Source organism: Centroberyx affinis, unplaced genomic scaffold, assembly GCF_046629955.1.
Source record: "Centroberyx affinis isolate AG114_WGS23_722 - 3 ecotype Tasmania unplaced genomic scaffold, CSIRO-AGI_Caff_v1 ptg002338l_1, whole genome shotgun sequence".
Taxonomy (NCBI): domain Eukaryota; kingdom Metazoa; phylum Chordata; class Actinopteri; order Beryciformes; family Berycidae; genus Centroberyx; species Centroberyx affinis.
In genome coordinates, this window is record NW_027280605.1 from 191,005 (window position 1) to 216,378 (window position 25,374).

The 25,374-nt window shown below is 41.3% G+C and overlaps 4 protein-coding genes across 4 annotated transcripts; 2 read left to right on the forward strand and 2 right to left on the reverse strand.

Moving 5' to 3' along the window:
* The first annotated feature begins 708 nt into the window (after window positions 1-708).
* On the forward strand, window positions 709-4,335 carry psmb1 (proteasome 20S subunit beta 1). The gene is made up of 6 exons (XM_071533199.1): window positions 709-890; window positions 1,261-1,368; window positions 2,234-2,315; window positions 2,508-2,637; window positions 3,248-3,354; window positions 3,528-4,335. Exons 1-6 carry the CDS (start codon window positions 790-792, stop codon window positions 3,711-3,713), a joined length of 714 nt encoding a protein of 237 aa, XP_071389300.1. The 5' UTR covers window positions 709-789; the 3' UTR covers window positions 3,714-4,335.
* A 2,678-nt stretch (window positions 4,336-7,013) lies between these two features.
* On the reverse strand, window positions 7,014-8,991 carry psmc3 (proteasome 26S subunit, ATPase 3). The gene is made up of 2 exons (XM_071533195.1): window positions 8,016-8,991; window positions 7,014-7,435 (listed from the first exon to the last, which is right to left on the reverse strand). Exons 1-2 carry the CDS (start codon window positions 8,958-8,960, stop codon window positions 7,097-7,099), a joined length of 1,284 nt encoding a protein of 427 aa, XP_071389296.1. The 5' UTR covers window positions 8,961-8,991; the 3' UTR covers window positions 7,014-7,096.
* Window positions 8,992-9,433: 442 nt separating this feature from the next.
* tbp (TATA box binding protein) lies at window positions 9,434-18,659 on the forward strand. Its single transcript, XM_071533196.1, has 9 exons — window positions 9,434-9,524; window positions 10,045-10,282; window positions 11,887-12,046; window positions 13,120-13,300; window positions 13,905-13,992; window positions 14,242-14,333; window positions 14,648-14,815; window positions 15,680-15,774; window positions 16,227-18,659. The coding sequence occupies exons 2-9, from the start codon at window positions 10,232-10,234 to the stop codon at window positions 16,304-16,306; spliced, it is 915 nt and encodes a 304-aa protein (XP_071389297.1). The 5' UTR covers window positions 9,434-9,524; window positions 10,045-10,231; the 3' UTR covers window positions 16,307-18,659.
* A 341-nt stretch (window positions 18,660-19,000) lies between these two features.
* On the reverse strand, window positions 19,001-24,689 carry pdcd2 (programmed cell death 2). The gene is made up of 8 exons (XM_071533211.1): window positions 24,376-24,689; window positions 23,535-23,643; window positions 23,093-23,149; window positions 22,095-22,283; window positions 21,418-21,585; window positions 21,030-21,130; window positions 20,748-20,861; window positions 19,001-19,868 (listed from the first exon to the last, which is right to left on the reverse strand). Exons 1-8 carry the CDS (start codon window positions 24,574-24,576, stop codon window positions 19,704-19,706), a joined length of 1,104 nt encoding a protein of 367 aa, XP_071389312.1. The 5' UTR covers window positions 24,577-24,689; the 3' UTR covers window positions 19,001-19,703.
* Window positions 24,690-25,374: the final 685 nt, after the last annotated feature.

Here is a 25,374-nt window from a genome sequence, read left to right on the forward strand (position 1 = left end):
CTTAACACAGGTTTGAGTCTGTGATCTCTGGTTTCTGCCTTTTGGATAGAGCTGATGTTCAGAAATATTGAATGAACTCGCCTAGACCATAGGAAGACGATATTGCTTCATTATTAACACATTGAAATTAAACATGTTCTGTAGTTCAGGGATACCAAACTTTCACCTCCAAAAGATATGCACTACACCATGAGTGAGTGAAATTACAGTAAAATTAAACTATATCTCATGCTGTGGACTCCTGGGCCAAGCTTTTCAAAACTTTTGTGACAGGATTTCAGTTATTAGATTGGATTAGATATGAAAATTGGGGTTTTCAACACTGATAAATGAGATTCTGATCATTTAGATTGAGATTTGGATTAGGTACTCCTACCTTTAATCAAGTGTCAAAGTTTCTCAAAACTTGAAGGCAGAATCAGGACAGCTCTGCTGCCAAAAGTCAGGATAATTGTGATCCCACTGCAGGATAGATTCAGAGTGGAATTAGAGACATGAAGGGCATTACTACATCTAGTTCACGCATGTCTGATCCTGGGTTGCAAAAAACTGAAATAATTGGATTCTGATCTAGAGATCTATGAGAAACGGCCTTGAAGGTCCTCAGACCCGACTTTGGGAACCACTGCTCTGCATTGTACAGCCTGTGGGGGGCGCTCACATACAGTGGCAACTTGATAACGCGGATGTTGTGAAAGTAAAAGAAGAGTAAGCTGCCATATTGCAGTGATACAGCGAGTTTACCTGACCAGTTTTGAACACTGTTGAGGTTTTGTGATAGCAGAAACGATGCTTTCTACACAAGCTTTCGGAGATAATGGGAAGATGAAAGAGTATCATTATACCGGGCCGGTAGAGCACCGGTTTTCACCATACGCTTTCAATGGAGGGTAAGTATGACCTGCTGTTGCCGGTTAGCTAGCTGTGTTAGCTAGCGGGTTAGCTAACGATAGATATGCTAGCTGAATCAAATCAATAGATAAGTTATTGAGAAGTGTGTGGACAGAGCTCTGGGTTTCTCATATCCATAATGAGCCATCAATTGTTGTTGAAATGCTAACATTAATTTAAAAAACTACACCACAAAGTAAAAAAAAGCATAACGTTAATGCAGCTGCTACTCTGTTTCGGTTTCAGATCTGTAAGCTCGGTCGTTGCATTAGCCAATGAGGTAGCCGTTAGCAACTGAGAGGGACAGCAACACATTTCTCTATAGTGTCACTTTATGAGATTAATGAGCCAGTTTGTGTTGTTTTTCAGGACTGTACTTGCTGTTGCCGGGGAAGACTTCGCCATCGTAGCCTCAGACACCCGTCTCAGTGAAGGCTATTCAATTCACAGCCGTGATTCCCCAAAATGCTACAAGCTGTAAGTGTGCATCATCATCCCACTGCACTGAATGACGGTTAGCAGACTGTCAGTTATGAAGAAGGTTTACCACGCCAATTGACCTGTAACGCTAATCTATCATCCTACGTATTTTCTCATAATTTCTGAATGAGTACAGCACTGTCTTTTCATTGTTTCCAAGCAACACAGCCGTATGTGTTAATTTTGTCCCCGTTTGTCATGTGGTCTTCAGCCCTTGTCGTGTGAGTCTTCAAACCCTATGTAAAAAAACATCCTACTTTGCTATGTAGCACCCATGCCGTTCTGAAAGACAGGGGGATCTCTGTTAGCACATAACTGATAACATTTACATGAACACAGTATTCCAGATAATAGCTAATTTACAGCAACTATTTATGTGCATATATGAATCTTCATACCTTGATCACAAAGATTACCATGGAAAACATCGGGCTGAGGGGGTCTTCCTACTCACTACACCACCCTGTTACTCTGGTATATGATGTTGAATGTGCCAACTGATAAATGGAGGACTGGCGTATCTTGAATATTAAACAGCATATTGGTTTGTATGTAAACATAGACATTACTAGTAACACTTGAATTATTGCTACCAGCCGCAGCTATACTCCAATGCTCCAGGTGTTTTTATTCACTATTTGAGTGGATGTTTCAGTTTGTACCTACATGGTGCTCAATGACTAACATGGGTGTACACACTACATCCGTGCTCCTCTGTTAAGGACCAAATGATATCCAAGAAGAAAAATCACTTGTCATCATTACAAGCCACAAAACACCTGATTCATGATGTTCACGGCTGATTGAAGATTATGCTACTCTGACCATCACTGACTGTCTGTGCTTCTTCTTCTTCGTACAGGACAGACACCACTGTCATTGGCTGCAGCGGTTTCCATGGTGACTGCCTGACCCTGACTAAAATCATTGATGCCAGACTAAAGGTGGGCTGGTCTGGCAAGGTCTTGCCTTAACTCCGTTTTACTCTGATCCTTAAATTTAATTAGGCGTGTCATCTCTCCCCGCCACATTCTGCTGACTAACTGTCCTGCCTCTGCATGCACTACCGGTGTTACAGGTGATGTCATTTTTACTAACAAATAGCAAGTCGACTAATTTCCCTGCCTCTCTGTCAGATGTATAAACACTCCAACAACAAGATAATGACCAGCGGAGCCATAGCAGCCATGTTGTCCACCATCCTGTACGGCAGGAGGTTCTTCCCCTACTATGTCTACAACATCATTGGAGGACTGGATGAGGAGGGTAGGTACTTTGAAATCAACACTGCTGGTAGTAAGACTAGTAATGCATTGTATTGGTAAGGTACTCAATCACACATCATTGTTGGCAGAAATATCCACAGAAAAGCAATATGTTTAGGTTTTACCTGTCTAGTCTACTGTGAATGCAGTCCTTGTTTTTTCTGAACTTCATACAGTATTATTCTACATGTTTAATGTAGACTGTGGAACAGTCCACCATTTTGGCCTTCGACCAATAGGACATTAGGCCATCATGTGTAGTATTGTAATGTTTTGTAAATGTGGATTTATCATTGTTGTCTTGCTAGTTAGGTTGGAGAGCGACATACTGCTACAGTCCCAGTGGGCTCTTTCTTAGGACTGTATTGTCTATAGAGGTCTTATGTGATGGGATTTGTCATGTTTCATCATTAAAATAATGATAAATAAAATGTATAATCTAGGGGGTGTTTTACTGTTTTAACTTGATGGGCTGTTATTTATATATGTATTGTGCTGAATTATGTCACATAGTTACGCTTGTATTACTGTTGTTGTGTCTCAGCTTTGGCCCAGTGTAGAGCTTTTACTGTCTTGTTCTTGTAACACATTATTTTACTTTTGTAATGTAGGCAAGGGTGCAGTGTACAGTTTTGACCCAGTGGGCTCCTACCAGAGAGACACCTACAAGGCTGGAGGATCGGCCAGTGCCATGCTTCAACCACTGCTAGACAACCAGGTAAATGTACACTAATACTGCAGCCATTTCTAGACGCTAATAAACTTGCACCATGTCGGTGTGATTTATGAGAATCATTTTTCCATGTTGTTGTCTATTAGTTCCCCTGATGTCTTTGTCTTTTCTTACCTGTGTCCTCAATATTTATCTCTCTGTGTCAATTCTGTCCCCAGATTGGTTTTAAGAACATGGAGGGTGTGCAGCATGTTCCTCTGACTCGGGAAAAGGCGACCCAGCTGGTCAAAGACGTCTTCATCTCGGCCGCAGAAAGAGATGTGTACACCGGAGACGCTCTTCGGCTCTGTATCATCACCAAGGAGGGCATCAAAGAGGAGACTGTCCCACTGAGGAAGGACTGAGCAGGGAAAGACTTATTCCCTCTTTCTCTGCTTTCCTCCTCCCGCTATTCTTCCCATTTCCCCATTGCTTTTGCCCCTATACATCAAGTCTCTTAGAATAGGAGTGTTGATCTCAGGCTAGTTTTCAGGTGCAAGTCAGGCTTTCATTGGGGTTGTGATTTTCTTGTTTTTTTTTTTTATTCCTTCACAACCTATATTCATTTCAAATGAATATTCCAGTTTTCCGCTTTCAATTTATTTCCAGCTTTTTTGCGGTTATCACATCCCTGTTTCATGTCCGGTGACCTGACCAGTGATCCTAGATCAATACTCCTATTCTTAGGATGAAGGAATCAAGCAGGAAACTTTCCACTCAGGAAAGACTGAGGAGGGATTGATATGACCCCCAAAAAACTTGAGTTTAAAAAATGTTAGTGCTACTCAACAAGTTAGTCAAGCACACCTCAAGTACTTAAAATATGTGGATAAAAGGTTTTCAGGTTGTTTTTTTGTCCAGGACTGCTCCTCCCTCCTCTGTCTTTGCCTTCCCTGGACTCTCCCTCTGTTTGGATTTTTCATTATTTTTGGAAGGATACATACTCTGCTGTTCTTTTTACATTCTTATTAAAGAATAAAAAACTGCTGGAGTTGTTCTTTTTTTACCCTTGTTTATTGCAGTGTGAGCACACATGTACACTCCAACCTGGGACCGCTAGTGCTACAGAGCTGCTGCTCACACTGTTGCAGTGGCAGCAGTTTACAACTACAGCACAGTAGGCCTATCCCCATTTGTTCTGTGTGGACTAGTGAATCTTGGGAAGAATTATGAAGAAATTTGCCAATATCTTTACAACGATACATTGCAGGATTCTCCTCAGGAATTTGTGACAAGGTGGTACTAGGATGCTGTTGACAAGTCATTAAGTGGAAGATCGACTGGTTGTTTCTCATGGGATTGCAGCACAGCTTGATAGACCGATTGCAGGAAACCCTGCATCATAAGGCCTACTACTATGTGTTACCTAGACTTGTGTGTGTATCTGACCTGGGTCAAACAGTAGCTGTTGGGGTTACCCCATGAGGGCAATTCAGATAGTTAGGTAAGTTGTTACACAAGTATACTGATTTGATTTTCAAGTACTTGTCCTATGTTTGGCTAACCTACCTTAGTGGCACCTAACTAGGCTAAAACAAACCACTAAGTGTTTGGAAATGCTGTTTGCCTCACTTCTGCCCCATGGAGATGTGAGGTGAGATGTTAATCATATTGAAGTTTTTTGTTGTAGTTAATTTATGCATTTTCTACTTTCATAGACCCTCAGCTGAAGTATAAACTGAGCCGAACAGGGGAAAGATAATTCAATGAGATGCAACAAGTGAGATTCATTCTCATTCACATTACCTGATTTTCAGATGTGAATGAGAATGAGTCTTCCTCGTTTGGTAGGGTTCTCCAAAAAATAAGAGCATTCTTCACATCTTCTTCATCAACAAATATTTCCCCTAATACACTACCAAATTGTTCTTTATCCTTTACCACACATTTTTCAATGTTCAGTTTGTGAAGTATATACATTTTCCATTCTTGCCTGTGATTAATAATAATAATAATAACAATAAGAAGAATATTATTATTACCTTTATTTAGTGAACTTATCAAATCAGTTTAAAGTGTTTTACAAGATAAATAAAGTAAGGAGTGCCAGGGTCGGAGCCACAGTGCCCTGACAACATTCCTGTGTGAGAGAAGTGTTAGAAGAGAAGAGAGAAGAGCTAATGAGAACGGAATAAGGCTTTTTTAAATAAGGGCAAGTTACAGCCAGTAGAGGAGAAAGATATGGGAAAGTGAAAAAGAAACCTCTCTGCTGACTTATTTCCCAGGATCACACAGGATCATCTAAGGTAACAGGAATATTCTGTTACCTCTATTGTCAGTGTGCTATCACCTAGGAATCTAAGTTTAACTCGCTCTAAATAAGAGCATCAGTTAAAAGACTAAAATGTACAGTAAATGTAATTATACTACCCAGCACACCACATGGAGAATCCAATGATAGCAAAAAAGTAAACCAGGATTCACTGCTGAAACTCCACATATTTGCCTGATAAACCCAGTGAATATTTCAACAATATCACATGAGAGGGAGTGCCGTCCAATCAAATTATTGGACCGGAACTAACTGTTGTATAACAATTAAGGAATCACGATTTGCTTATTTGCCCTTTGACTTGACTGAAAATTTATATTACAACTGGACTATTTGTAATTAAATGTTTGATTTCAGTTTCAGTTTCATTCATATGGAATATTCACACCAAGTTTTGACAAAGTTTTGATTATATAAGGTCATACATCTATGACAGTTAAAGCTGTAATCCTTTTTTTTTTTTTTTTTTTTTACCTTACTTCTCATTCATACATTATATGCAGCATGTTCTTGTGCTGAAATTGAAGGCTGTGTATTGTTTATTTAACCCCCATTTGCTATATACTTATACTACATTCTATTTTCTGTTTATAGTCTATTTTTTCTCTGCTGTATCATGATACTATTGCTGCTGCACCAACCCAATTTTCCCACTGGGGAAATTAAAGTGTGTTCATTGTGCTCTTATTGTTTTTATTGTGCCTTGCTGCAAAATGAATTTCCCCTTGTGGGACAATAAAGACCTGGACCTGAACTGAACTGAAGAAGTGGGCCCTCTGGTGGTCTATACAACCCTGTAAAGTTCCCTACATTCGCTTCAGAACCTAAACCAGCACCTTATGAGGTGGGGTGTCTTCCTGCAACTGTTTCATCTGGACATTTGAGCCAAATTGGTTACACCTGATCAGAGCTGTTAGGGGTTTAAAGGGCTGGCCCTCCTGACTTTTTTGCCATCATTTGTTTATCACTTTGTTTTCACTCTTCACAACACCTCCAGACGTCACTCTACACCCATCCATGCATGCCCTGCACTACAGATACCACTGACTACACACCCCATAACTATGCTCTTAGTTTTGTTTATTCTACTTTAAATAAATCTTGGATGTTGTGTACGGTCTCTCTTATTGTTACAAGCCTGAGCCAATCTGTAACAGCCTCCTTCTAGAGAGCCCAATTTGAGCCACAGCAGAAACAAATGAGCTACAGACTGAACAGTCTATTTAACCGGGTCAGTTCTTATGTTGAGTTAGAGAATGTCATTTCCTCAAAGGAGACAAAATGGTGTGATCATCCTGAACCACTTGAAAACAGTAAAAACCATTCTCAAACACAGACTCCACTCTCCCTGCTTAGGAAGAAGAAATAAAACAACAACACTTATACTATATGCTACTTCTTTTTATTAACTCAATTAACAACTGTAACAATGGTTTCAAAAATCACAGCATACAAACACAGACACAGGCGGTGTCCTCAGGCGTAGTACTGCAGGTTAGCCTTCTTTTTAGCCTGGACCTCCAGGATTCCCTCCATGTAATCCTCGTGGTTCAGCTCTGTGGCCCCGCGACGCAGCGCTATCATACCGGCCTCCACACACACCGCTTTGCACTGGGCTCCGTTGAAGTCGTCGGTGCAGCGGGCCAGCTCCTCGTAGTTGACGTCGGGACTGACGTTCATCTTGCGGGAGTGAATCTGCATGATCCGAGCTCTGGCCTCTTCGTTGGGCATGGGGAACTCGATCTTCCTGTCCAGACGGCCCGAACGGAGCAGCGCTGGGTCCAGGATGTCCACTCTGTTGGTGGCAGCAATCACCTGGAAACAAGCACAATGTTTATGTAGTTAATGCAAGTAAAGAAACTGGGACTGTAACTGAGTGTTCCTGTCTAGACAACCCAGACTGAGTTCAAGATATCAGTAAAAATATAAAATATAATAATACTTGTAACTGTAAATATAACTCACTATTCCTGTTTTATAGTCAGTGGAAATGTATTTGGTTCATGTTTCATTCTGTATTGTCCTATGTGTCCATATTTCATGTTTATATATTCTATTCACTCTATATTTTATTGCACATTTTGAGAAATAGAGTCAGATTCTCTTTATTACCTTTTTCTGTTCTGCACCTGAAAAACAGCCTTACTGGATGTGTGTGTTCTATTTTTAAATCATTTTGAATTGAACATGTCAACTTTATTAGTACTTTATCAGTATTTCCCACAGGTTTTTGGGTTATGTGCGGTCAGGTAGGCTGAGTTGGGTAAGATGCACAAAGTCACCAGCGGAAAACAGGTTACTGTATCAATTTGTGAAATCTGTTGTCAGTGGTCTCCTCTGATACTGTGGAGTTGTACAGTGAAAAACACAGCTGTATTTGTGGTGGCAGCATTACCTTGACCTGCATGTTGGGCTGAAACCCATCCAGCTGGTTGAGGAGCTCCAACATGGTCCTCTGGACTTCTCTGTCACCTGCCTTCTCGCTGTCAAACCTCTTGGTCCCGATGGCGTCTAGCTCATCTATGAAGATGATGGATGGGGCTTTCTCTTTGGCCAGGGCAAAGGCATCTCTCACCAGCTTGGCTCCGTCTCCAATGAACATCTGGACCAGCTGTGGGCCTGCCAGCTTCAGGAAGGTGGCCTTGGTTTGAGCAGCACAGGCCCTGGCCAGCAGGGTTTTCCCGGTTCCCGGTGGCCCGTACATCAACACTCCTTTAGGAGGCTGGATGCCCAAGTTCTCAAACTTCTCTTTGTGGTTCATGGGCAGGACGATGGCCTCCACCAGCTCCTGGATCTGCTTGTCCAGCCCTCCGATGTCGCTGTACTGCTCCGTGGGGCGCTCGTCCACCTCCATGGCCTTGACTCTGGAGTCATACTCGGTGGGCAGAGTCTCCAGGATCAGGTAGGAGTCTTTGTTCACTCCGACCAGGTCTCCGGGCTTCAGCTTCTCCGCGTCAACAAGGCCGATCACGGGCAGGAAGTAGGTCTGTCTGGTGGACGTCTTGATGACGGCGCACTTTCCTTTTCTCTGGGAGTCCAGGTCGATGTTGGCCCCGTCTTCCTCCTGGTCGTTTGGGTCCACGTCCAGAAGCTCGATGACATTAGACACCAGGTACGGCAGGGTTTTGTTCACTTTGATTTTCTCGGTGTTTTCCTTGATTTTATCCTTCATGGCCTGGAGCTCGTGGGTCACCCGGAGCACCTCGCTCTTCATGATCTTTATCTCGCTGTCCAGGAGCCGGGTGCGCTGAACGATCTCCTCCGTGGACATTTTTAACACTTCTTCCCCGATTCCATCCTCCACCTCGTCCCAAACTGACTTGTCACTCAGCGACGCCATTTTTGCTTTGAGACGAACTGAACTCCTTCTTCTTCTCTTTCTTTTAGTTTGTTGGCGGATCGCAAACCAACCTCAAATGTGCGCACCGCCACCTGCTGTACTGGAGTGTGTAGAGTCGTGGCGCTACACCATCTTTTTTTTTTTTTTTTTACAATATATATCTACAACAGCGGTACATCATCTTTTTACAGTATAAAACATGTTTTTGAAAGAAAACCGAATTGTGTCTTTTTAATCTCTCGTGTACAAACAGCTGAGCCCAGCAGCCGTTTGAAATTCCATCCCTGTCCAGCATTTATTTCTCAAAATGTCCCTCACTTTATTGTATTTCTGATGGCTAATAAGTACATGTTCTACATCTTCCGCTAGCCTACGTTACACCATTCACACCATAGACTGATTCACACATATATTTAATGGATATTAAATGAACTTCGACACACCGGAAAATAAGTGTTATCCTTCCGGGTGTAGCCTTCGCGAGCGCAAAGCCCGAGCATGATACGAATGCGAAGCTGTTTTAAATGTGATTTTTGCTGATTGGACCTGAGAGAGAGAGTGAGAGTAAGTTAATGAGAGCATAACCTGTGTTGTACTGGCAAATGCCAAAATGTTTTGCATCCCATATGCATCACTAAAGCGCAGTATTTCACTGTTCTCACTGTGGCCACAAGGGTTTTGACTTAATGGTCCGCTGATCATGGTAACGGTAGCTCGGCGGCTAACTTTAGCTAACCAGTTTGTTGTGTTTTCTTTTGGAGGCTATCTAGCCCTTAGCAAACCACTTAGGTACTGAATTTTCTTTGTCAACTCTATCTTGCATCCACCAGTTAATTAATGCATTGCCGGTTGGTACTTAAGTGAATGAACAAGCAAAAATGATTAACGCTAAAGCTGGTTAGCAGACTCTGCTGTGATTCTATTGGCGCCACCAGTGCAGCTACATGGATTCTGATAACGGGCATCATATTTGAAAATTGTTCGCTCGACTTGAATTACCACGGCGACAAATCGTTAGTCAGAGTGATATGATATGAAGTATATGAGTAGTGTCACAGTTATCTAACTCTGTCTGTCTTTGCAGGGCTTGGCTATCAAAGAGAAGGAGCCAGAAGCAAACGTTCTGCAAATTCCAGCACATGCTTGTTGTTGGTTTTTCTCCAGTGCAGACCCTGGCCAACAACATTTAAGCTAACGTTACCGAGCCCGTGTGACTGCCAGCCTCCCTCGGTGGCAGCAGAGCTAAGGAAAGAGAGGAAAGAGGCGAAGAGATGGACCAGAACAACAGTCTACCACCCTTCCAGGGGCTGGCCTCCCCTCAGGTAACGGACAGCTGATTTAAAGCAACATTTGATCTGTTTTAAAACACTTTAAAAACGTTATTTGTCCAGGGAATGGTTTGCTGAGCATGTGTGATCTGTTTCAGCATTGACCTGTTTCATATTCATACAAACAACAAAAACATTCATTTACACAGCTGCAGAGTAGACAGTCACACACAGTCTTCTACCGCTGGCCACTGAGCAGATCCATTGGAGCAGTTTTGGGTTGTGTGACGTAGAGGAGAGGTATTCATTCACTTTCCCTAGATTTTCCCAGCTGGTCTGGGAATTTGAACTAGGAATTTTCAGGTCTCCAGCCAGCTTGTCTAGTCTTCCAGCTCCCACCACCCCCTAAATTTTGTAGACTTTGCAGAGGGTAAACCTCTGATACTAGTGGCCCTGGAATTGTTCACGGTATTCACTACCAGCACCCTAGCTTTTTCCTGTTTCTCTTGATACACACTTACAAAGGCCAACATTACTCCTTAAAAGCCTACCTACTAGTCAGAACAAAATGAACAACAGCCATCCACTCCATTTTAGTTTGAATGTTTTTAAGAATTTACAGTCTGCAGGTAGGGAACCAAAGTCAAGCACCTGTTGAGAAGGGGAGTTTTTAACATTGATAACACTCTTCCTCATTTTCCTCCAAATCCTCCACTGCCTAAAGCAAGATGAATGCTTCTGAATGAAGTTGGTCGTCAGAGAAATGGGGAGAGTTTTTGGGCATTCTACAAGATGTGTGAATTGTGCATTTACATGTTAGTCCATGGGTGTGTTAGTAATGGGTGCAGATTAAGAAGATTAATGGGTGTAGATTAAGAATAGATTGACCCTTCTTCTAGACAGCTGAATGGACAATCTTACATAGATATGAGTGGTAGGTGTGAAATGAATTACCAGAAACAGTTAGGCATTGTTTACTGTCGACATCTTTAGCTTTTCTGGATTTCCAGATACTGATTGGGCTGTAGTAGCTCACAATAATAACATGTTACATTGGGCCATTATGTAAAATTTTGTCCTGATTGCCTTCACAGGGAGATTGTGGACATATCACATTACAATATTATCAACCCACCAAAGTGTGACAGGGAAAGTTGGAATTTTAAATGATCACACAGTTGTCGATGTTGTCATTTTTAATGGAAGCTGTGTCAGCAATTGTTGGAAAAAAGAATAAGGCAGGCGAAACTTAAAGATGTACAAGCCATTTAAAGGTCCTTAATTCAGCTAACTGAGTTTTCTGTTCCTTTAATTTGCGACTAGAAGCTCTGCAGTTTACTAGAATTCATTAAAATAGGTCTAAAAATCTACTTTGACCGATCCTATGGTCTTTTAAGTTGTTATTCTATTTATGTTTAATACACTTAAAATTAACGTTTTTGTTTCATCTTGACATATACTGTTTTTTAAAGGCTACAAATGGAGTACTGTACCTTTACCATTTGGGTTGCACTTTCCAGTAACTTGCAACCTAGGTTTAGAAAAGCAAACTGAAAGATATTGTGATAATATCACAAAATATTTGGACATTTTGTCCATATCGCCTGCCTATAACATTTCTGCCAGATCCCAAATCAATGCCTCTTGTCCCTGTGCAGGGTGCCATGACCCCAGGCATGCCTATCTTCAGTCCCATGATGCCCTACGGCTCAGGCCTGACACCCCAGCCAGTCCAAAACACCAACAGTCTGTCGATTCTGGAGGAACAACAGAGACAACAGCAGCAACAGGCACAGCAGGCACAGCAGGCCAGCACAGGTAAGATAGGATTATTTTCTTCTCCACGCTTTCCCAACCTCAGGTCACAACCCCATATCGGGTCCCTTGAATTAATCCTAATCAAACTATAATGATCATTATAGTATCTAATGAAATGAAATAACAACTTTGGACTGCACAGATGCAATGGGACACACAGGCTCTGTTCGAAACCGTTCCCTATTACAGAAATAGTGCACTATATAGTGTATCCGCCATTTTCTACTAGTGTCCGAATTCTCAACGGTTAATTTGATTCACTAAATAGTCCACTATAAGATACCCACAATGCACTACAAATTGTAGTGAACAGACAGTGTACCCTACAATTTCTCCTGTATACCACAATGCAATATGATTGTGTCTTACCGAAGAAGAAGAAACAGCTAGCTAACATGTTAGCTAATAGAAACTGGTCTATTTACCGGTTGACAGCGTTAGCAAATCAACAAAAGACGTATTAGACACCTCATTCGAGTTGCCTCCGTTTTGAACCAAGAGCAGCAAAACTGCAGGAATCATCATTACAGGTCAGCTGACTACTTTATCCACCAATACAGGAGGTGATATGAAAGCTTCTGCTAGTCATTAGCTCACAAGCTTGTTTACCAAACCAAAACAGCTTGCTGTCATTAGCAGACGGCACCAAAGTTGACAAAACCACACTTGCACATGATTAGAATTTCAACAATTTATTTGTAATTTAATGCTGAAAACTTGTCAAAATCAATACGACCTGAGTCCATTTCAACCTGCTGTCATGATGCTTGGTTTATTTACGTGATGCTGGGCGCATCCCGGTGCGTCACACGAATATCCAGCGCATTTTTTTGACGCAATTATATTTACTGTAGTGTCCGAAATTTCGTTTGGTCGTTGCCCATATAGTTCACTATATGATAAACACTACATGGGGAATAGTGAGTGAGGGAATGAGTGAACCATTCCGAACGCAGCCACAGTGTTTGATGGGGACAACATTGGCAGTTGCTGGGATTGGGATCATAGGTGATCAAAGTGTCGTTACATTATCAGATCATATTACAAGAAAACAATCTTTCTCTCTTTTCCAGGCCTTCCGGGGACGTCAGGGCAGACCCCTCAGCTTTTCCATTCCCAGACGGTAGGGGGCTCCACCACCACAGCGCTGCCAGGGAACACCCCCCTCTATACCACCACCCCCCTGACCCCCATGACCCCCATCACTCCTGCCACGCCAGCCTCAGAGAGCTCTGGGATAGTACCACAGCTACAGTGAGTTTCATGTCTTACTTAAAGAGTTTGAAAATGTGATTCCATGGCACTTTTGCTTTATTAGACAGTAAGTACTGGAGAGAGACAGGAAAGATGCAGAGAGTAGTGTGACTGGACGAATACATCAGGGATTGGCGAGCTGAATCCAATGCTGTTGGAAATTCTCTGATTTTTTTCATTTTATTTTTTTTCCCTGATTTAAGTTACCTTAATCAAAATGTAGCCTAGTGCAATATACTCAAACGAGGAAGCACACACACAGACACAAATCATGCTAAACAATTACGAAAAATCCTTCCAATCAGGCCAATTTGCAGCATTGGAACTGGAAAGCCTCCACTTAGCAGCTTTACCTTATTTTAAATAGAGGAGCTGGTGTTGTCGACCAATCAGGGTCCAGTATTGTGACTGTTCTGCCTGCAAGGATTTACTCTTCAAATTCAGTTCAACTTTTAACTAAACTATATTTATTTGCAAAACATCATGAACACTCTTCTTTTCCTGTGTCAGAGTATATTTGAAAACAAAATCATGAAAGCTGAATAATATGGGACCTTTTAAATGTAATCTTTCTCCTTACTTTCCTCTCTCTCCCTACTATCAGGAACATTGTATCTACAGTGAATCTGGGCTGTAAACTGGACCTGAAGACCATCGCCCTGAGAGCCAGGAACGCCGAGTACAACCCCAAGGTGAGACCGACACACATTACCGTAAACAACTCTGTGTGACGGCCAGCAATGTGACTTTTTGGCCAGTTTTTTAGGCTTATTGGCTATTTTAGGTACAGCAGTTCCATTGATTTCTGATATAGATTGCTGTTTTTGTGGTTTTTGCCCCCAACACACAAACAGCTATGTGGCTGATGTTAAGAATTAATCAATTTATAACAAGATGGGGACAGTCAGTAATAATATGCCCCCCCCCCTTCTCTCTCCAAGCGTTTTGCTGCAGTCATCATGAGAATACGAGAGCCCAGAACGACTGCTCTCATCTTCAGCTCTGGAAAGATGGTCTGCACTGGAGCCAAGAGGTCAGCACACCACTCACTAGATATTGTTTTAAAGACCATGATACAAAGGCAACCTTTCATGGTTAAAGGTAGAAGTGATGATGATTTGTAAATCTGCTAGCAACAACATCCATGTGACAAAACACTTCGCTGCTGATAGTGGGCATTACCTTGACGCTATCTGAATAAATACTTGGTTTGAACTTCTCTCCCTTCTTGTCTTTTCATCTCATCTCCTTTCCTCTCCTCAACACTCGCCCCCTTGTCCTCCTCATCTTTCCCCATCATCCTCCTCTCTCCCCTCCTCCCACCTCTTCCTCACTGTTCCTATCTAGTGAGGAGCAGTCGAGGTTAGCTGCCAGGAAGTATGCCCGTGTGGTGCAGAAGCTGGGCTTCCCTGCCAAGTTCCTGGACTTTAAGATTCAGAACATGGTGGGCAGCTGCGATGTGAAGTTCCCCATACGGCTGGAAGGACTGGTCCTCACTCACCAACAGTTTAGCAGGTAACTAGTTTATTTTATGTTCTGTACAGGTTAAAGCCCTATTCACTCTGTAACTGCCAGTGCGATTTTTACATCAAAGGGAGACGGAAAACATTGAATAAAGTGCTGCACCTGGCTTCTTTTTAGGCAGAGCATTCTAAAGTTGAGAAAAGTTAAACTTTTTAAAGGGCCGCACATGACATGATTTTTTGCAAGCTGACTAATCGCATTAAAGAAGAGGGGGGATGTCACGGTATGTTGGCAGCTGACAGTTTACAAAGACAACCAGAATGAAAGTGTAGAAAGGACAGTTGGAAAAATTGGTTGTAGTTGTTAGCAAATTGCCAGGAACTCTGATCATATTGAGTCAGTATGGGAGCATGTTGGCTGTATTGTGGAAACTTCTTGTATTGCTAAGTAAGTACTGTTTGCTGATAGTTTCAGCTACAAGTTTGTTGTACACCTGTTTTTGTTATCAGCACAAAATGCAGTTGAGGCTTCTTCTACTAAAAAAGCGAAATAGTATGAACACTCTTAACAGGAGTTTTTACTGGCTCAGAAAAGGGTTTGAGTGGTGGGCAGCCCTGTTGTGAAGCCCAGTGCCTGTGGTTTATTCTTGTCAACATATGTGAAGTCATGCTTATCTTCTGCCTGTGCTGTGCTGACATTGAGGCTTGCAGAAGAAAGACCTCCAAATAGTATTTTTACACTCAGGATTTCCTCTGAAAGCTCAGACCTGGAGCCTTACATTTATAGTCTGGATGGTTGGAAAATGACATTCACAATATAGACTGCAGACAATATGCAGAGAGCTATGAGCCATACTAGCATTTACATCAGCTTATAAATGTTAATGATTTAAATAATGTGGCCTGTCTGTTTCAGCTACGAGCCGGAACTGTTTCCAGGTCTGATTTACAGAATGATCAAACCCAGAATTGTCCTGCTTATCTTCGTCTCTGGGAAGGTTGTACTGACAGGTAAGTTGGGCTCTTCTCTGCTAACTGGATTTCAGCAGGACACTGACAATGAGCGGACACCAGATACATGCTAGTCTTCTGAGGGTTCCCAGGAAATATTGTATTTAATACCTGATACTTTGACTTTTTTGTGGTACTGTTCATTAATTCACAAAGAGCAACAGCAACTGTTAATGTGTCAGATGTAGCATTTACTCCCCATCTCTGTCTAAAGTCTCTGGGACAGAATGTTGATAAATCTTTCTCTCACACACTTTACACACATACAGTTTGAAATTAATTACATAGAAATGAATCAAATTCCTTGAAAAACGGTGTCATAGAAATTTAGAAAGTTATCAAATAGAAATGGATAGAATGTTTCTGAATATGAGTGGTTATCTTGAATGTTTCTGTCATAATGTTCGCCAGTATAAATCCCATGTAGTAACTGATATCCTCTGTGTGTGAAGGTGCCAAGGTGAGAGGAGAGATCTACGAGGCGTTTGAGAACATCTACCCCATCCTGAAAGGCTTCCGCAAGACAACGTAGACCCGTCCCCTCCTCCTCCTCCCTTTGCCACCCTCAACCCCCCTCTCTTTTTACTCTTATTTTTCTAAGTCACGTCTGAATCTAAAAGTGGACTGCCATAAAGGCTGTTGTACAGGGATGTGATCAGTCCTTTTTTTTTTCCCCCAGTGCTTTCTCCAGTACTTCAGATTTTTGAGGAACACACATTTTTTTACAGGCCTTTGTTGCTGTTTGATCACATCTGAATATACATTTTAAACACAAGTTTCCATTATTTTCCAAAGGCGGATTCCTGTTTTCCTTCAAGTTTCCCCCAGTTTTTTCAGGCTTTTTCTGTTGTCTGATCACATCCCTGGTTGTAAATAGCAGACTGGAAGAAAATGGAGGAACTCCTGCTGATCAGATGGGAGGCAGCCTGACTTGTACTGTTTTTTGTTTCATTTTAAGCAGTTTTTAATAGTTTTGTAAACTATGTTTTTATTAATTGTCCACTCAGTTCCCCCAGTTGTCTCAAGATGTGCTGTCGGGTCTGTCTGCCTCACATTCCTTTTATGTGTTACGATTACAGTTCAAGAATTTACAACTTTATTGATTGGTTTGTTTGGAAGAAATAGTCTGTTTCAGAGTTTTATCCTTTTAAAGTATCTTCCACATTCATATCAATGGGATCTGGTTTCAGTTCGATTCTAATTCCATTAATGCAGGAAGTGGATTTTCTTCCAAATTCAAATATTGGAAAAACTGACATGAGAAGTTTGTCTTATCTAATCTGTTCAGAAATAACTAAAATTGAATGCTCTTAAGTTTTAAAGTGACAGAATTGAAAGTAAATTGACCCAAGCCCTGGTCCCGGATAATGTTCTTACCAAGTTGTTGGTTAGCTCTCCAAGGTTTGTGTTGCCACGCTTTACTTCATAGGTGGTCTTCCTGAAATTGTTTGTACATTTTTATCTCTGGTAGGGATGGGGTCAATTCAAAGTCTAGACAGCCAGGAATTTTCTATAGACACAATCTGCATACTGTAATTTTGTTATGATTCAGAAATAAGTGTTTTAATAGTTAAAGTTTTGTTATTTTAAATTGAATGTATACTGACTCCATCCCTGAAGGTGATGATACGTGGCAACTTTTTGAGTTAACAGGAAATGTTGCCTGTAGGAAGGATGAGGATCAACAATTGGGACAAAATCAATGTGAATAACAGTTGGGCTACGAGGAACCAAAGTGTGGAGAAAAGCTCCTGTTGGTCCTGAGAGAAAGAAGAGCCCAGCGACTTTACCTCAGAAGGTTGACTGTGTTATTACCTTAGTATTGTGGCTCCTTCTCCATTCGCTAGCACTGAAAGGCAGTATGAAAGTGGGACAAACTATGCATCATGTTGCCATGTTTATACGTACTTCGCATTGTTTTCAAGTTTTTCTTTGTTATTTTTTTTCCCGTTTAAAATTATATTTAAGAGCTTTCTTTTAAGGACTTATTCTTTAGCGTAGGCAAAGTAATTTGCTGAAGTTATTCTGTCTTGGTTGTCCATACTGTGTGTTCAGCCATAGACTTGGCCACAAAATTATATTTAAATATGGCTAAATATTTGGCACTACTTGGTGTGCTTGAGTTGTGTTGTCACACCAACAAGATCTCAGCTGAGCATATCCCTTACAACATTTGAAAAATCTAGCAATTATCAAGGTTTCTGTCAAGTATTCAACATGTATTTGGCTACTATTTTCCCCAAGTCAGCATGGCCATCTGGTATCTGCCAGTCAGCATCTGTATGGACAGAATGGTAAAATATGTGAAGGATAAATTCAGTTTTCACTCTGGGATTCTGAGATTAGCAGCAGCCCAGCAGAAGACCATGGAAGCACTGTCACATCAGAATACAATTCTGCTTCTGGCTTAAAATTGTTTATTTGCTGCAGTTTGCAGAATTAAATGTGTACATAGTGGCTGTCTTGTCAAAGCTGCTTTTTGCTTTATAATAACTTGGATACAGAATTTAAATTGTCCAATACACACACATTGACTCCAATAGCCACTTACAGCCAGACTTTTTCTGGCTATTGATTATTGCAAATGGGTGAACATACTTTTTGAAAAAGACAAGAAATACCATTAACTTGGTCACACTGCACAGCTAGTAGTATAGTGGTGTATAAATATAGTAGTATATTTTTCCAACTAGCAATAAGCAAAGTAAAAGTGAGTGAGTCACTTGACTACAGGTAACTCTGATGGATCATGGTGGTGGCTGACTATCTTGAACCTGTGTATATACGTATACTGTATAAGCCAAAGTTATATATTGCTTTAAGTAAGGTAGAAGACGACAGTATTATAGTTAATTTATACCTAATACATAAAAACATTGCCTGCTCAGATTTCATCAGCTTAATAGTGAAGATCATTTTCAAGTTGTAGATTAATGATTTATAAAAATAACTAGGAGCCATTTGTGTGTAAAGCTTAGTACTGTTGTAATTAGTTATTTACTACGGCAGCACATTGATGTCACAGTGAAAAAATAAATAAAAAAAACATCAGCTCAGTATCTCGTTATAACAAGATTTTTTTTTCTTGTTATAACGAGATCTTTTCTCGTTACAAGATATTTTCACATTATGACATACCAACTTATCTCATAACGAGAAACATTTCTCGTTATAACGAGATATCAAGAAACTTTAAAGTGTTGTTATAATGAGAAAAAGATCTATAACCTAATGAGAAATGCCTATGGACATCGGAGAAATTGAGAATGGCTTGTTTACACGATTTAATCAAATCGACTCAGACTCATGGAATGAGACAACTCGGCAACAACAATCAGATTCACTCAACTCATCCTGACTCAGACACAATCAAGATATCTCATAACGAGAAAAAGAAATGGCTGAGAATGGAAATGAACCATAACTGCATAGGTCTGAATCATAGCCAGTGGCCAATACTTGTCAGAAACAAGAACACACATTTGATCAGATAAGAAATGTATTCAGCTTGTAGATGAGGCACTGTCAATACACACCTCGTCCATTTCTGGGAAAACAATGTAATCAAATCTGAGTTGTTCCTCAAGAAAGCTACTGAGTATCTTAAAGGATCTTTGGCTCTAACCCAGAGGGTCGATGTTATGTCCCAAAACTTCTCCATACAGTAAAATTTGATCTTCCATTCCACTCAAAGCTTTATATAATTGATTTGTTGGTACATATTTGCAAACAAAGAGCAGCAGTGCTTGTCCAGTCCACTAAACTGGGAGAGAGACATTTTTGGGCAATATAAAAAAGAAAAACGTGTGATTGCTCAAATGAAAAAGGTATTACTCCAATCAGTGGCGTAATATATTACTATATCAGTGTCCCAAACTCTTTGGACAAAGACTCTGGTTAGGACCAGGGAAATAATATGGATATTGTCTCTATATGTGTTGCTCTGAGCTGAAGTCCTGTTTCCAGATGAACTCGGGGCAGTAGTGGTTGTCATGGTTACAACTAACGGAGCATGTGTAGACAGCCAGCGTCCCCCAGTCAATGCTGACACCTGTAGAGTCCACACACAGACTGTTTAACAGCTGGGGCATCACCTAGAGAGAGAGAGACACACACACACACACACACACACACTGATTAATACCTCTGCTGGCTCCAGTAGAGGCTCCATACAGTTTTTTTATATATGCTAGCACTCAGTGTAGTCCAACCCAGGCTTTTTTTTTTTTTGGAGGGCACCTTGATGTGATTTTTAGGGGCATTTGGTCCTTTTTGGGTTGCAATTTTATTGAATAATTAAATAATACTTTTGCATTGCATATTGGCAAATTGACAGTTTTATTTTAAATCATAATATACTATCACAAAAAACAGTACCCAATCTGAGACATTTTCTCAGATGTTTTCTTATCAATACCCGCTCTAGTTTTCTCGCCCAGAATGCACTGGAAAGAATCCTCCGGTCATAGGCTCCCATGATTCACCTACAGAGTAGTCACATTCACGTGTAACTATTTGACAATTCAATTAAAACTGTGAAAAGGGTGAAATACAATAAATGGGAACTCTTAAATTGTTGGAGCCATTTTTTTGTCCCCTCATTTTTAATTTTACAGGCATTTTATGTTTTCCACAGCATTTTTGCCCCAAGCCCCTGTTCATTTCTGATCCTGGTTGAAACACAGCTTTAAAAACCAACTACAAACATAGGAACAACACACATCAATTGACATCATCAATACGTTCAATGAGTTTCTACACATAGCACACAATATCACATTAGTACTTATGAGTGTATAGTTGAAAAAGAGAACAAAATGGTAGGAAGATGAAAGATGCGGAAAAGGAGAAAAGAGGAAGGGAGTTGGGAAAGGAGGAGAGAGGAAACAACAGCATGGTGAGGAGAAGAAAAGGGGTAGGAGTAAGGCTGACTAAGTGAGTAAAAGGTCAGAATCTTGAGTTTCAGCAGTTACCTGGAACTCGAAGGTCCTCTTGGCGCCACAGGTGCATTGTGGGATATCTTGATCAGAGGGGATGTGCTGAGACGAGACCCAGAGGGGAGAGCCGCCTCGACTGTAACGCAGCACCTAAAAATAACAGCACTGTTAGACAGACGGAGAAAAAAACATCTGTCTGGTTCACTCCTACTACGCATCAAGTGTGTTGATTGACATGCAAATGAGGAATCACAACACCTCTATTCTGTTCTACTCTATTCCATTACAGTCTTTTCTGTTTCTGTTTTTTTTTTTTACCTGGTGTGGTTCTGGAGCGATCCTCTTTTTAAACCGCTGGAACACTTTGTTGTCTTCAGTCTCATGCATGGCCATCTCCTCCAGGTCTGTTTCTGCTAAGGCTGAAGGGAGGAGGGAAGGTCAGGTAGATGGACGGATGGATGGATGGATGGATGGATGGGATACAAAGAACAGATGGATTGGAAAGACATTGATAAACTGACAGATACATATTTGTTTTCCCATTTTATACCTTGCCAGGAAGACATAGATAAAAAGATTACAGTTTTTCACAATTTGTTACAAGCATTTCTCAATACTGAGTTCACTTTTTCAAAACACTTCATGTGGGGCGTCGAAGGCGTGTACCATGTGATCTGCACCATGCCAGGCATATTTTAAAGCTTACCGTCTGCTAGGGAAGGACAGTCTAAGCTCCTCTGAGCGCTCTCCTCCTCCTCCTCCTCCTCCTCCTCTCCTTTGTCCTCCTTCGTCTCTCCCTCCTCCTCCTCCTCAGGCTCAGTGACCAGCTCAGACTCGGGGAAGAGGAATGGAGAGGCTGTGACGACGGAGGCCTCTACACAGAGAGCCAGACAGAAGATACAGCAGAAACATTAAATCTTCCCCATGGCAGGTAGTGATTCCACTCCTCGACTCCAACGCTCTGGACAGTTGGAGTTAGCGCCTGGCTGGTACATTCAGTCAAAATGCGGTTCAATCTAATTTTTGACCCTTCAATTGATACATTTCAATTCAAATATTTCAAAGTGAATGTACTAGATGCTAGAAACCTCACTCACAAGGCTTGTGTGGAGTGGAAGCCCTCCACTCACACATTAACAACCGAGCTAGTGACACTTTCATTACTGATATGGCCGATTTGTGCCATTTTGAAAAGTGCAGGTACCATGACAGGATTGCTCTAATTTGAGCAAAAATCATGGCAGGAACAAAATACAAATTCTAAAATTACAGACCGCTAGTTTTCTTACTGCGTTGGCCCACCACTGCTGAACATATAGAGGTGTGTCCATCTTTCTTCCAATGGATAATAACACACATGCACATACACATACACACACACACCTTGGCTGCAGCACTCCCTCTTGTGTGTGTGTTTCCAGTGGAGGGTCTGGTGCTGCTTGCCACAGTAGGTTACAGTGTGACAGCGGGAGCAGGCTTTGTTACCGGGGCAACCACACACCCAACACAGTTTCACCCCGGAGAAAGGCAACACACTCTGGTCCGGTTCAGGATCACTGGGGGGTTCATCCTCTACAAAATAAATAAATAAATAATCAGTGTTGGGTGTCCTGCCAGAATCCTTTCATCTTCAATGTTGCCTTTTTCCTGTAAATGACAGCTGTCTTCCCGGTGTATAAAATGCTTTATGATCCTTGGACAAAGTCAAGCTGTTGAAAATGCAATGTAAAATACCAAAACTTGTCAATAGTAAACCAGTTTTTCCTCAATTCCAGAAGTTAAGGTAACGTTTAGAGACACAGAGGTACTGTGGATCACTGACAATACTCCAATAACTGTGTGATATTTCTTGGCCTCCAGCATTTCAGTTTGAGGCTTTTTGCAGGATGTTTTCCTCTGGACGAACCATGACATTTATTCACCAAGTACTCACTGAGTACATCCAGCTAACAGTGAACCTAATTTAACTAGAAATAGATGAATACATCAATGCCAAACCATTGTTAAACTGCAAATTTAAAACATTTACCCCGCAAATAAGACAATAATCAATGTTTCAATATTTAGTTTGTCAATTTCATGTTTCCTGTGATTTCAGTCCAATGTTTTTAGCATTCCAAACACACAGAAATATTAATAAATGAGGCCTGTTGATTATCAGACATGGCAGAAAAAAATCTGTACGCCATAGCAGAGTTCAGCACATTCAGGCGGGCACCCACCTTGACTACATTCATTCTGTCCAGACATCACAAACAACATTTACATCAAACCTTGACAAAATATCTGTTGAATAGTTAGTTAGTTAGTTTGAATACTTGTTGAGAATTGATGAACATTTATACTGTAGGTCTGGCTGGCATTCAGTCAAATCTACAGACCTGGTGGAGGGTCGTAGGGGTAGAACTCATTCCTCCTCGGTAGCTGGCTTCTGAATACTGATAAGAAGGAGAAAACAAAACAGTTTGTCAAAAAACTATATAGATGACGCTGTACTGATTAAAAAATATCCACAAATGCTACAGAGAACAGAGGAGAGGTGATAAAGGGAGAGGGGGGGATAGGAGAGGGGGGGAGGGGAGAGGAGAATAAAAGAGGAGTGGAGGGGAGAATAAAAGAGAGGAGAATAAAAGAGGAGAGAAGAGGAGAGGAGAATAAAAGAGGAGAGGAGAATAAAAGAGAGGAGAGGAAAGACTGAAAGCAGAGACTGAAGATAGAAAGTTAAAGAGAGCTGCCCTTTGCCAATAGCCTATACCTGACAATTAGAAGTATGAAAAACATTTGAAAAACAAAACACAAAGCAACAGTAATCTTTCCTGGTACCTCTCAAACAGCGGCTGTCGTTGCGTGCGTAGCAGTCAGGAGTTTTGCAGCAGAACAGGAACAGTGTTCTGTGGAAGCTTCTGTCATGACCGGAAATTGGTGCATAAACCTGCAGCAGAGATGGAGAGAGAGAAGAGTAATGACACAAAGCACTTCCTGGTTTTAAACAGCAACTCAGATGAGTCCAACACTGTGTAAGGCAAGACTGTTAAGGAACTGGAAGGCTCTGTGGAAGTGGCATCAACACCAGCGCGTGTTTTTTTTAATGAAACAACAGAGTACATAAAGCTCTAATTGAGTACTTGTATATTTTTAGAATGTTATGTTTATACATATTTCATATTATGATTAGCAATCCATATTTAAGGAAGAAACCGATTCTGTAACTAACAGAGTAAACCCACGCATGTAAGTAATACATACTTTTTCCCATGTTGGAATTGTCAGTTGCATATGTTTATATAACCACACAATTGTTTATATTCTATTGTTCGCGCGCACACTACAGCATCTCATTAAACTGATGGTAGACTGCTTGCTACTGTAGAGGCGCGCGGCTGTTGGCACACGTTCTACAACACTTGGCAAGAAAACACTTGCCATATATTGCACGAGCTGTTTGGAGAAAATGTGATGGACATGTTATGCTTGTTTTGGGAGCTGTGAAAAGATGGTCCCGTTAACTTTAAATAGTTTGGGAGAAGGCTGAGATGGATATACGGGCGCTGTGTATTTGATGGTCCTACAAACTTCAGTTGATGCATTTCAATTTTTGGTTGAACTATTCCTTTAACTGCACCGGGCGTCCTACTGCACCAACTTTCCCCTCCACGACACTAACCTGCAGGAGGAAGGCCATGGGTAGGCGGCATATCTCACACTCCAGCCCGGACAGGGAGGGCAGGTCTGTCTGGCTCAGCCACGCCGGTTTCCCTCCGACTTTACTGGGGAACTGCGGGCCTCGAAGGCGCCACGGCTCGGCATCCTCCAGAAAACCCAGAACAACCTCAGTCGCCGACATGTTGCTTGTATTGCTGGCCATTTTAGAGCGGCTCTCTGCGACAGTTGTTATTTGTCCAGAAATTATGTAAAAGTGGCATCAGTCGTCCTGGAAATCTCTGCAGAATGAGTATGGCCAGCTGTCACAACAACACAACAGCATGCAGCGTGGGTCCTGCTCTTAAACCCGTCCGGAGGAAACACTGACCGGTCGGTACATCGTTCCGCAATACTCGGAGCTTTCGCCGGAACGAAAACCTTTGAAAAGAAACATATTTTATATTTAGTAGCTCATGTCAAGCCGCGAGACACCCGGTTAATTTCTGCACGACAGAGCCGCTGTCAAATCCCACAACGTGTTATATGAGGTTGCTTGTCCATCGTGTGCAAGGAGGTTTTATAGAAGATAACCTGGGGCATGTGTCCATTTGTCCACCAGATGGAGACCTTGACATGTTTTTAGTGTGTTAGATCAGGATTCCCAGACATTTTAATGCCTTTGATAAGATGATAAGATTTCTGTTGATATGATTTAGTAGACCTACGCTAGTTGAGATAATAAGGAGAACAGTCATTCCCGTAAAGTCCCTCACTGTCATATCCTCAAATGAAATGAAAGTAAGCTCAGTTCATTTGTGCATATGTAAATGTTAAAATAGACAGCACATAAAAATACTAACTGTACGGATGAGATAAAAGAAAAATCCCAAGTGGCTTAAAAAATGTATCACCTCAATACACAAATATCAATATGACAACAGTGATGCACACGGTAAAAGAAAATAAACGACAATAAAACTCAACACAGCAGAAAATACAATGACTGATTATAGACCTAATA